General features: G+C 38.3%; 1 protein-coding gene across 1 annotated transcript in view; it reads left to right on the top strand.

The window, feature by feature from the left end:
- Dnah11 (dynein axonemal heavy chain 11) overlaps positions 1-13,469 on the top strand; it is a 318,014-nt gene that overhangs the window by 142,787 nt on the left and 161,758 nt on the right. The window contains exons 43-45 of the mRNA XM_027932705.3: positions 5,348-5,498; positions 8,754-8,885; positions 12,202-12,379. Of these exons, the coding sequence (XP_027788506.2) occupies positions 5,348-5,498; positions 8,754-8,885; positions 12,202-12,379 (461 nt within the window). The remainder of the gene's footprint in view (positions 1-5,347; positions 5,499-8,753; positions 8,886-12,201; positions 12,380-13,469) is intronic.

Below are 13,469 nucleotides of genomic sequence, written 5' to 3' on the forward strand. Positions count from 1 at the left end.
GAACACTCCCCCATCTTATTCTTTCATGGCATTTACAGTTTTGGAAAGAACAAGTCAAGTGTCTTAAAGATGTCCCACTAGTGGTTGTAAATGGTGATTTCCTAGCTCAGTCATTCTATTTACATGTATTATGTGACAGTTTGTTGTGAAGAAATTTCTTGGACCTGATTCTCTTCTGTCTTTACTTTCTTCCTATTATTTTCTGTCTGATTTCTTTCTTTTAATTCAGTGGATTATGACCCACTACCAAGATTCTTTTGTATTCTCAATTGTCATAAATTTTGCCAAGAGGATAATCAAGCTAGTCTCATCTGTGTTCTTTTTTTTCACTTTACCTAAGTCTTCAGATATTTTGATGCCTCTGTTTCATCTCAGACTTTCCTCACTTGAGACCCAAATCAACCATTCCTCCAAGGAACTAGAAGGAATGACTTTTAGTAAAAATGGTATTTAGAATCCAAGATCAGTTCATTGCTACCAGTGTGTCATTGTGTCTAGGCTCTTTGAGGAAAAAAAAAAGTAGGATATATATTTTCCAAGCTTATATTAGAAAGAACTATGGGCAGAAGGACTTATGAAATACTATGTTCCTAATATCCATGTAGGGTACCATTTAGGGAATAAAGATTGTGCCAATATCCCTTAAATTTATTAGAACATTTTTGTTAAAGTGCATACCTGTGATCTCAGTGACTTGGGGGGCTGAGGGAGGAGTATCAGAAGTTCATGGTCAGTCTTACCAACTTAGCAAAGCCCTAAATAATTTAGGAAGACTCTATCTCAAAATAAAAATATAAAAAAAGGGCTAGGGATGTGACTCAGTATTTAAGCACCCTTACATTCAATCCCTAGTATCAAAAACAAACCAAAAAAAAATGTGTTTAATTAAAATTCAATGAGCTCCTTCAAATTAATTTCTGTCATACTTTACAGATATGGACCATATCAGATTAAACAACATCCTTAAAATCACATCAGCTGCAGAAATATAATAGTATTTTTTTTTAATTTTTTATTGTTGGCTGTTCAAAACATTACATAGTTCTTGATATATCATATTTCACAATTTGATTCAAGTGGGTTATGAGCTCCCATTTTTACCCCATATACAGATTGCAGAATCACATCAGTTACACATCCATTGATTTACATATTGCCATACTAGTGTCTGTTGTATTCTGCTGCCTTTCCTATCCTCTACTATCCCCCCTCCCCTCCCCTCCCCTCCCCTCTTCTCTCTCTGCCCTCTCTACTGACATTCGTTTGTCCCCCTTGTATTATTTTTCCCCTTCCCCTCACTTCCTCTTGTATGTACTTTTGTATAACTCTGAGGGTCTCCTTCCATTTCCATGCATTTTCCCTTCTCTCTCCCTTTCCCTCCCACCTCTCATCTCTGTTTAATGTTAATCTTCTTCTCATGCTCTTCGACCCTACTCTGTTCTTAGTTACTCTCCTTATATCAAAGAAGACATTTGGCATTTGTTTTTTAGGGATTGGCTAGCTTCACTTAGCATAATCTGCTCTAATGCCATCCATTTCCCTGTAAATTCTATGATTTTGTCATTTTTTAATGCAGAGTAATACTCCATTGTGTATAAATGCCACATTTTTTTTATCCATTCATCCATTGAAGGGCATCTAGGTTGGTTCCACAGTCTAGCTATTGTGAATTGTGCTGCTATGAACATCGATGTAGCAGTGTCCCTGTAGCATGCTCTTTTTAGGTCTTTAGGGAATAGACCGAGAAGGGGGATAGCTGGGTCAAATGGTGGCTCCATTCCCAGCTTTCCAAGAAATCTCCATACTGCTTTCCAAATTGGCTGCACCAATTTGCAGTCCCACCAGCAATGTACAAGTGTACCCTTTTCCCCACATCCTCGCCAGCACTTGTTGTTGTTTGACTTCATAATGGCTGCCAATCTAACTGGAGTGAGATGGTATCTTAGGGTGGTTTTGATTTGCATTTCTCTGACTGCTAGAGATGGTGAGCATTTAATATAATAGTATTTTAAGTCTCAATTCTAAATAAGTTTACTGGAAGTTTACTCAACAGTACATGTGTCTGTTAGGACCTTAAGAAATGGAGACAGAAGATAATTAAAAGGCAATTTCTGAAGATATAATCAATGATGGATTTTTTTTCTAATAGAAAGGCATGCAAATATACAGAAAGGGAAAACAAGCAATAAATTTTAAAATTCAATTGTAATTATATAGTATATAGTATATTAACAGTAGGGATTAAATCCAGGACCTTGTACTTACTAGGCAAATGCCCTACCATGAGCTACATCCTCAGCTCACCCCTCCCCCCATTTTTTGAGTCAAGGTTTCACTAAATAGCCAAGGGTGGCATGAACTTGTGATCTTTCTGCCTCAGTCTCCTGAGTAGCAGAGATCATAGGCACCCACTACTGTGCCCAGCTATAAATTATTGAAATTAAAATTATTTGAAAGTGAGTATCACACATTGCAAATGGGATTTACTAAACTATGTATTCCTTAGTTTGTGCATAACAAAAGGAAAAGGTGGAGCTATATCTGGAATTAGTTTGTTCCAAAAGAGGTTATTAATAACTTTTGAGAGCCACAACTTCAGATCATTACTTTCTTCTATTACTTCAGCTTAAAATGTCCTTTCAGCTTTGTGTGACTAATTCTCTCCCTTGCATCAGATGACATCATTGTTTTCTACACCTGCAATTGCATTCTCTTGTCTTTGAAGAATATATATACTTGTTAGTACACAGATTCAGAAATAAAGGGCATACACTGTGAATCAGCATGCCCTGCTGACTTGGGCCACTCTTCCAGGCCACCGTGAAAGGCAAACCTGAAGCTTGCCATGCAGAGCAGACTCTTTTTTTTTTGGTACCAGGAATTGAATTCAGGGGCACTAAATTACTGAGCCACATTCCCAGCCCTCAGAGCAGACTCTTAGTCTGATGACTTTGCTAACCTGATTGACAAGATCCAGTTCCAGACCGTTGAGTAATCATTTTAAAAGTTTTTTGAGACCTGGAGATTCTAGTAGCTGATTTCCAAACCTCAGGGATTTAGACTTCATGTAATAAAACTAGAGCTTTTCTGGAGGAGGGAAAAACAATACAGCTGACAGTGTGGACCTCATTCATAAATCCTTCAAAGTCAAATACTCTGTTAGTGACCTAGAAATTGGCATTAAGATGATACATGAAGGGGCATCACTAGGCAGGGATTTCCTGAGGCCACGGCTCCAGTGTGGGCAATCTCTTAGGTATGCAAGGGATAAAAATGCAATTTTAGGATATCATTTTCAATTTTACATTCTATGATAGTGGTACATTTCAGCTGATCATGATCAAATCTATAGCATCTTTTATAAATTAAAAGGAATTTTTTGTGAAATGGAAAGAATTGGAAACAAATACAGGTCTATGTCTTCAGTTTTGCCACTGCTGAAGATAATGGTCTTTCCTTATAAATTTTCTGTCCTTTAAATATCTACTTTTATTCCTAACTCTGAAAGTTTAGCAATAATCTCTCTCTGAAATTTTAAACTGTTTATACTTGTTGAGAATGTTGACATATTATGCACTGTGGCATATTTGACCCCTAAGAGAGGTCACTCATTGTCCTTCTTGTGGGGATCAGAATCTCTTCTTACTATGTCTCCTGGTTTGGTAGAGCTTGCTTCCTTCATGCCACTTGTGGAGGCCATTTATACAAGATCATCATTTGCTTATGGGTCTGGTCAATTTCCTTTGGGACTTTGGATACTACCACTGTGGCTCAATGAATAGTAATTACCTATCCCTAAATGCAGAAACTTTGGGGCTATTTTTGAGGCTACTACTCCTAGTTATTCTTGCAATGGCCTCTGCTCCCTCACACACTTGGAAGAGATTTGGGGGGAGACGGGACATATATTTTTTATATCAATCACAGCTGCCAATTCCTGTACCCTACCAGACACTACTTCACTCACAATGCACAGAGATGAAGAGGCAAGATCTGAACCCAGCTGCTAATTAGTAACCTTAACTGAGAATTGTTATATGTCAGGTAGTAATCTAAGTACTTTGTACATTTATATTTGTTCAGTTCTCAGAAGATAGTCTTTATTATTATTGTCTCAGCACAGTTAAAAAATGATGGCACTAGGATGACGATTCAGGCAGTCTGAATTTTAGAGTTTTGTCTCCCTGCACAGTCCTCTTCCCCTGCTCCCATGATAAACTGTGGATACCAAGATTCTATTCTGGCAGCTGATGAGCAATAAAAACCTGCTTTGCATTGTTCTGTGGTACCCACTCTCACTAGCATTGAGATAAACTTTATCAAATCACTCTCCTAAATCAAATCACTCTCCTAACCAGACTTCCATGAGAACAATTCCTCTTAGACCTGCAAAAGTTTTGACATCTGACATTTTGTAAGTCTAACCATGGTGTAAGATAGTTGACTATTTAATAAACCCTACCATGAAGTGTTGTGGAAAGCAAAGTGAGCTTTTTGTACAGTATTCAAAATGTGAAATCTGATTTGCTTAAAGCAAAGTGTAGCTACATTGATTGGCCTGTGGCCACACTGTCCTTCCAGCTGCAGAGTGTATTTTTTAGCTCTGCTTCCTCCTGGATCAGGACTTCCTCAGTGATTATTTTTCATTTAGCAACTCTTAGTTCACCCCCAGAGACTACTCTGGATGGTACTAAGTCATGTTTGCTGTATTAATACATAGGTTATTAATATGTTAGATGTATTTAATGTATCAAAATTAAAATTTTATAAGCTTAAGATTGATATACATACATATGTGAATAAATTTATAAAATCATGAGATCCTACTTCAGAGCCTGTGATTGGAAACACATTATTAGCTATTGGTTGTCAGAAATGTTGAGTCCAGGGGAAAAGGAGGACACTTGAAATTGTCCCTATGGAATTTTTACCTCTTTTGTAACTGATTTCTCATTATTAAATAATTGATGCCAAATTAATCAAGAAAAATGCCTGGCTATTGTCATAAATAAGGCCTCTTCCATGAAAACAGTTTGTCCCTGAGGGAATGACAGACTGCACTTCTTTCTAAATGCTGTATAATGGCCTCCTTTGCCCTCTGTTGTGTTTGGCTTCTAAGTGCTATTAGAAATTTCTTCTGCATTCTTTTCATTAAGTTAAAAATGGCCATTAAAGCAAGTTTTTAAAGGGCCATTTAAAAATATTTCTGCTTTGAGAAACAGAATGACCCCACTAAAGGGATTCCTGAAGTATTGCAGCAAGCTGTGTTAAGGGGAGCTCTGCACGTGGTGAAATTCTGCTTTTCAAGCCTGGTGTTCAGTAAAAGCTTTTCTGTGTGTCTTTTCAGGTATGTGGCCAGTTGGATAGACAGAAGGCAGCATCAATCAGAAAAGGCCAATTTAACTATTCTTTTTGATAAATATGTTCCGGCATGCTTGGATAAGCTGAGAACAAGCTTTAAAACCATCACCTCAATTCCAGAGAATAGCCTGGTGCAGGTTTGTCCTCAGTTACACTATCTGACATCCAGAATCCTGATGGAGCTTGATCAAGACAGCGCATGTTTTTCCTTGCATAGGAAGGTGGAAAGATTTCTGGGATTGTTAGGATGCTCCTACTTCAGACCCAGGTTTCCCTGGAACTTTTTGCAAACCCCTATCACACGCTGTTGCACTGTGTTGTCATTTGGGTTTGTGGTCAGTTTCTCAAGATTGTGAACCAAAGGGCTGAAGCCATACTCATTTTCCTATGCCCAGAGATTTACATAGTTCCTAGCATGTAGCAGGTGCTGAATGTATTAATGGAGTCATCATATTCCTGGAACAGAATTAGAAGAACAAGCAGCTTTAGTTTTCTACTCCTATGTAACTTCCACAGAGAAGGTTGTTTGGGATTGTTTGTTTTGTTTAGTGCTGCAGATTGAACCCAGGGGCTCTCTGCCTCTGAGATACATCTATAGCCCTTTATATTTTTTACTTTGAGACAGAGTCTTGCTAAGTTGCTAAGGTTGGCCTCAAACTTGTGATCCTTCTGCCTCAGTCTCCAGAGTTGCTGAAAATACAGGTGCACACCTCTGGGGCCAGCCTCAGTATATATTTTGGATAAAATGAATCTGTGCAATTAAAGATGTCCAACAGTGAGTAAGGGAGGGCATCCTAATTTTTTCTCACAGACTTCCCCTTCCCCAAAATATTTCTGATTACATGTCAATCTGCATGAAGATTTTGTAATATTCCTGGGATAATTTTCTGATCCTCCTTGTAAGTCAGCTGGTAAGAGTGAAGGGTATGTATGATTTGTTGTCATGGAAGCAAAAGGAAATAATTTACGGTGCACAGAAATGAAGATTGCTATCATAAACTCAGCGTGAAGAAAAGCTGTCCCCAGCCCTTGGAAATATCCAACTTCACAAAAGGGTCACAATTGAAACCTTTTTTTTTTTTTTTTTTCCTTTCCTGCAGGAACAAAATTGGTTCTAACTACTTTGTTACCACTAAGTTACTGTTACCAAATTTTGTTTGAAGCTAAATTAGAAATAGTGGCAGGCATAATAAGAAGGGAAAGTTCAGGTTTTTGGATAATTCACACACCAATTAAGTAAACGATAGTATTCAACAGTAATTATCTGAGGTATAATTTATTTCTGAAAGCAGGTCTGAATTTATTCATAATGAATTAATTATGTGGTTAGCCTAATTAGACTTCCTCTGGTGTAATCCTTGCAGAACCATGATCGTGTTCTTTCTCAAGTTGACTTGTGTATTTGTGCGATTCTCTGGTGTGAACTTTTTCATTCAAGAGTAGTGTGAAAATAGGTCAGTAGGAATTAATGTGACTTTTGCTCTCACTTCTTCCTTTTGTAGTATACAGAAATAGCATTTACCCCTAGCTCCTTGTAAGCTGCTGTCTTATGGAGTAGTTTTCTCTAGTTAGTTATAAGAATTCGAGACCATAGGGTACAAGAGAGTGACTTAAAATGGCTGTCTTTAAGAAATTCCAGTATAGGACAGTTCTTTAAAAAAAAAAATTGTTAAAGTATATTAACTCTTTGAGAATGAGGATTAACGTGTGATTTTGTTAATTGCTATGCAGAGCTCAAAGTGTTTTTCAAATTCTATGGGAGAAAATAGAATAATCATATGACTTATTAGAGTGTTCACCTAATAACATCACATTGAGACCATTTGGTCTGTTTAACTATTCCTTAAGACAATGTGATTTCTACTTGGAGCAAAACCCTGAGGTTTTTCTTGATAACAAATTGATGAGTTCTATTAAAAGATTGTTTCAAATTGGTAAACATGGACAATGTAAAACAGAAATCAAGCAAGAAGATTTAACAATATAACAGTTCTCAATTATTTAAAAAAAAAAAAAAACATTTCCCCATCTTTCATGGCTAGAAAAGAAAAATTCAGCCAGGTATGATGACACATGCCTTTAATCCCAAAGACTTGGGAGGCTGAATCAAGAGGATCGCAAGTTCAAGACCAGCCTTAGCAACTTACTAAGGACCTGTCTCAACAACTTACTAAGGACCTATCTCAAAATAAAAGGGACTGCAGATGTGTCTCAATGGTTAAGCATGCCCAGGTTTGATCTCTGGTGCAAAACAAAACAAAACAAAACAAAAAAACAATGCTGAGCTTGCATTACTGTGTAGGTTTGTGATAGTGATCAAATTCTGTTGTTGCCTCCAAAAACTGGGACAAGAATTTCTTTCATTTTTAGGGTCTGTAACAGTGCTAATTAAAGAGAACCATTTTGTGTTTTAGGAAACTAGCCCTAAATTTGTCTAACTCTGGTTATATTTCATATGGTAAAGCTTTTTGCTGCAGTACTGAAGGGATTGCTCTGAACATGCTTCACCTGCAGAGTTTGAAGAACAAGTTCCTGAACAGCATTTCTTCCAAGGTTAAATGTACTCTGCTGTCCAAAAAATGCCACTGGCAAGACTGCCAGTCCAGCTTTCTAAATTTATGACACCAGGTGGAAAAAATGGCTGCCAAAGCCAGAGAAAAGTGGGTTTCCTAGGGTCCCCAGGAGGATAGGTTTAGCAATGCCTGCCTGTCTACTGGAATCTTAAAGATTCATCCCCAACTATATTACAGATCATCACTTACCTATGAGGAAAGATGTCTTCTATAAATATATATATATGGGCACCAGGATTGAACTCGGGGGCACTCGAGCACTGAGTCACATCCCCAGCCCTATTTTGTATTTTATTTAGAGACAGGGTCTCACTTAGTTGCTCAGCACCTTGCTTTTGCTGAGGCTGGCTTTGAACTTGTGATTCTCCTGCTTTAGCCTCTGGAGCCACTGGGATTACAGGTGTGCACCATCGTGCCTAGCTTCAATATAGTTTTAAGTGAGAAAGCAAATTACAGAATACCATGTTACTTATGAATCCCTGTTTATAAAGAATGAAAATAGACAAATGTTCATTATTATTTTTCTCCTAGTTCATATATTTTCCTGGTTTATCCAGTGATTATTAATTTTAAATTTTTGTTTTTGAATAATTTCTTTTTACTTAGAGTATTAAATTGACTAAAAGTGATTTTAAAAATTGGAGGATTGACTTAGATGCCCAAGGCAATAATTTTTCTTTCTCCCAATGTTGAAAGCCACAGAGTTCTGAAAAATTATATAATCTCCTAAGGATAAAGTGGAGTTGTAATAAGAAGTCTTTTGAATCCATTAAAAAAAAACTCTTTGCCCCAAATGAATGGTTGTTTCTTTTTCTTTAGACCATTTGCACTCTTTTGGAGTGTTTGTTGACTCCTGAAAATGTACCTTTGGATAGCCCAAAAGAAGTTTATGAAGTCTATTTTGTCTTTGCTTGTATCTGGGCTTTTGGAGGCACCCTGCTTCGAGATCAGGTATGTTGAGAAATGGTTTATAGGCCCAGTTTTTCTTGCAGGGTTGGGGGTTGATATGTGGTTCCTATTGTTTTGCAATGCTGTGGTAACTCTTCTCTGCCTTGCCTTGCCTTGCCTTGCCTTCTCCTGAGTCTGTGCATTCTGGAGGCAATCCCAGGCAGGCAGGCAGTTGTCACCTCAGCTGACAGTGCAAGCCCATATCCTTCAGCCCAGCTCACCCCTCTGAGCTTGAGGCTGTGTGTCCACCTGCCTCCAGAGCATCACAGCTGCTTGCTGATCCACACACCAGCCACACTCTGTGCCTGTCACACACCCCTTCCTCTAGCCTACACCCAAATCTGCCCCTTCTCGTCAATCTCTTTTCACCTTAGTGATATATTCCTTTGAGTTGCTCTAGTTAAAAATGTGGGAAAATCACCATTCATTTTTTCCACATCCCGTGATCTCAGGATCTTTCAGTTTCTCTTACAAAATAGCTGCTGAATCTGTCCCTTCACTATCATTTGTATAGCAAAAATGCAGGAGTCAGTCATCTTTAGATTGCCCCAAGTTCTCACAGTAGCTTACCTCAGGCTGCCATAACAAATACCTTAGTGTGGCCAAAACAACAAATTGATTTCTCACCATGCTGGAGGCTGGAATTCCAAGATCACGGTGCCAGCGTGATTGGGTTTTATTGAGGACTATCTTTCTGGCCTCTTCTCTGTGTCCTCATGTGACAGAGGCAGCAATTTCTGCTGGCTCTTCTTACAAGATACTCATCCCATCATGACCTCATCTAAATTTAATCATCTCCCAGAGGCTCCATCTCCTAATACCATTGTGTGGGCAGTTGGGGCTTCTGCATCTGAATTGGCAGGGTGGGGCAGCAGCAGTGGTGGTGGTGACTCAGTGCATGGCATAGAGTAACCTTCAGATAGGGCTCCCTGTTTCTAGTTGCTCCCACAGAGGATCTTTCCCAGGATAATCATCTCTGAATCATTGTCAACCTTGCACCAGTTTCTTTCATTGGTCTTTACTTCAGCTTCAAGTGAATCTATCCTGCCTGCACCCTTTTTTTTTTAAATTTTTTTTTCTTGGCTTCTGAGTTCCAGTGGGAAACACTTAAAGTAAAATTTTGCATAAACACATACACTCCATAGACACAAATAGCCTAATTTACAAAAGTGAAAGAAACAGGCAGGTCTCATCTCCACTATCCACCTCCGTGTGGATTTCTCTCATGTCATCTTTATGTAAGTCTTCAAAGTATCCTCATTGTGCAGATCAAGGTCAGCTCAGGGGGTGAAGTACCTTGCTCAATGTACCACTGATGGGAAATGGTAGCAGCAGCATTTCCATCCAAGTTTGCTTTCCCCAATGGCCACATCTTCCAGGGTACCTCAGAACATATCATGGTCATTGTGCTTCCATGCATAACCCTGAATCTTCACATAAAAAACAGAGGGCACACAGTTTTCAGGCATGCCAAGTCTTTCCAAATGTGAACAGGGAAATTATATTGGAAGGCATCACACCAACAGTGACCCACATTTCTGTTGGTTTACTTGCTCTAGGTGCTAAAATAAAGGGCTGATGTAATCTCTGGGTCAGTTCTGCTTCTTGTCACTTAGTTACCATAACTTATAAATAAACTTGGTATTCATTTGGCTGTGTGGATCTTATAACAACCCTTGTCAGAAGTTAAATTCCCTTCTGTAATCTCCAAGTGCTTCCTAGCTTATAGTGGCCAATGCTACTTGTAGAAGGGTCATGGTACCTGCTTTCTCCTGAATTCATTGGCTTAGCCTCTGCTTCCATCCGTGCACCCCCATGTCTTCCCAGTAAACTCTGATCATGGAGTTCATAATTGTTTTCTTCCCCACTATAGAAAAATAAAGTGTTTTAGTTTATGAATGAATTGATAAAATGAATGAATGAATTGATAAAAATTTTTCACCGAAATAATTTTGATGATGAAATTGTTAGGTGAAGCAAATTTCTTCCTCCAGAAAAGGGTGCCAGGCAAGCGATAGTCCATGAATTAAGATCAAATTAGTTTGCTTTGGTGTAAGACCAATTTTTTTTAGGGTGATAAAATATCTCATGCTACCATCTGAAAATAATGTGAGTCTAAACTCATTAACTTGTCAATGGCAGAGGGTTGGAGAATGAGCTGGGCAGGTTTAGAAGGTGGTAGGAGAGGCCCTCCCTGCAAAGACTCTAAGAGTGGGCCATAGTTCCAGGACACAGAGTCATCAAAGCAAAAACAAATTTAAGAATTTTTTCTGGGAGTTGAGGTCTTAGATAAGATTGTTAAAGCAGTGGACTTAGATAATGCTTTTGGATTTTACCAAAATTCACTAGGTCAGTCCATCTTATGGACTAGGTTGCTCGGCCAGGTCACCCTCTGGATTTCAAGGGTTTTGACTGTTATTGGCACACAGATGCCATTTCCTTTCCTTTATTGTCTAAATCCTCATCTAGCAACAAAAATCTATTTTACCTATCATTGTATAAAAATAAGTATGTTTTAGTCAAGAAAACTGCCTGGAAGTTGGGAACTGGTCTCAGGATTTCAGCCAGACCTCTTACCCTGGGCCTTACCTTAAACAAGCCATGCCTTCCTCCATTTCTCTCTCCTTCTGCAGAGGTTCTCAGGTACAGAATTTCAAAGATCAACAAAGTTTCAATATTGTTTTGTTGGAATGACACAGGATTGCTAGCCATTTACTTTTTGTTTGTTTTAATTTATATATCCATTTACTTTTTAAGTAGAGGCATATATAAAATTCCTATTTAGTGGTACCATTGTTTTGTTTAAAAAAAAGTTTTAACAACAAAAGGACTAAGGAATCTATAAACTCAGAATAAAGGATAGTATTTTAATCAATCTTACCAATTTTTTAAAAGTACTCCTTTTTTCTTATTCTTCTCATTTTCCCATCAATTGGTGTGAACATGGGTATAAATCAATACCAGCACTTCATAACCACTGTCCTGTGGTAGCTGGCATAGTAATTTGCACAGTAACTCATTGAATAACTGAGGTCCACCTAACTATCTTGCTTTCTAAGTTAATAACTATTCCACTGTGTTTGTACCTCATGGATATGTGGCAATTACAGCTTTCTACCCCTGTGGCAGTAGCACTCATCATGACTAATATCTAGTTATTTATTAAACTTGGTGAGTTTCTCAATTCCATTCCAGAAGTTTCCTTTGTGAATATTCTTCTGTGTACAGCAAACTCTGTATTGAGCAGGCTTTGTAGGGGCTTTGGTGTTTTCAAAATTACCTTTAAAGCTGCAATAAAGATTTCTCTTGCTCTGCTTAGCTTTCTGACTATCCAGCCAACTTCAGCCGGTGGTGGCACAAAGAGATGAAAGCAGTGAAGTTTCCATCCCAGGAGACAATCTTTGATTATTATCTGGACCACAAAACTAAGAAATTTTTGCCTTGGGCTGACAAAATCCCCCAGTTTACCATGGATCCAGATGTACCTCTGCAGGTGGGTGTGTGCTACAGCAGTATTTGAGCCCTTTTTGTAAAAAATCTTTCTTTCTTGCCAGATGGATAAATTATTATTGTGTTGATATGCTCAGCATATAACATTTTTCTCAGAAGAATCTTAAGTACAGGAATGATTAGTGAGAGAGGCTTTTATTTCTGCAATATCCTTTTTTCTCCCAGTTTATTTCAACTTAATTCTGTTAACAGCTTTTTTCTCTTTTCTTTTTTTAGTTTTCCTAGAGACTTCAAGCGTTTTGTAAAAATTGGAGTCCTTGTTCTGTTAATTCTCTGGTTCTTATATCTGACCTTGCATTAATCTCTTAGCACTTTTCAAATACAGCTTTCATCTTTTACTTCCCCCTGTGAGCCATAAAATAAATACATTTAATCTTAATGTGGTTGTTTTAGATTCCCAAGACAGCCGACAAATCCAAATGAATCTTGTTTTCTTCTTTCTCTGAGATCGAGTTATTCTTTGACCCTCTTCTTATTCTACTTTCATGGGTTTTTTTTCCCCATTTTATTTAATATTTTTCTCAAAATCATGTCATTCTGATTCATCTTGGAGTTTTATCATTTCAAGCAACGCCGTATGTATAGAATACAGTTTGTATCAGAAAGCACCAAGGGTCACATCACAGAAAATCCAAAGTGTTTGTTTGCTGGAGCTGGGACTAGTACTACAAACTAAATGGGACCCCAGGAACCCTTGGCTCAGCTCTGGAGGCTGGAGATTCGGGTTCAGAGTGTTAGTGGGGTGGTTCCTTCTGAGAGCTGTGAGGCCCCTCTTTGGGCTACGGATGTTTGCCAGCTCCCTGGCAATGGTAGCTCAACACCAGTTCTCAACTGACCTTTTCCGTGTGTGTGTGTGTGTGTGTGTTCAAATCTGCCAGTTTGCACCACTAATCATTGTGTTAGGAGCCTCCTTAGGTTAGTTCACTAGAATTAGTATCATTTATTCAATAACAACATTACACGCTGAGCAGCTTAAATGATGGAAATTTATTTTCTCATCATTCTGGAGGCTGAAAGTCCAAATGAGCTTGTTGGAGGTTTTGTTTTTCCTCTCCTGCACTTGCATGTCCACACATG

This window comes from Marmota flaviventris, chromosome 1, assembly GCF_047511675.1.
Source record: "Marmota flaviventris isolate mMarFla1 chromosome 1, mMarFla1.hap1, whole genome shotgun sequence".
NCBI classification, from domain to species: Eukaryota; Metazoa; Chordata; class Mammalia; order Rodentia; family Sciuridae; genus Marmota; species Marmota flaviventris.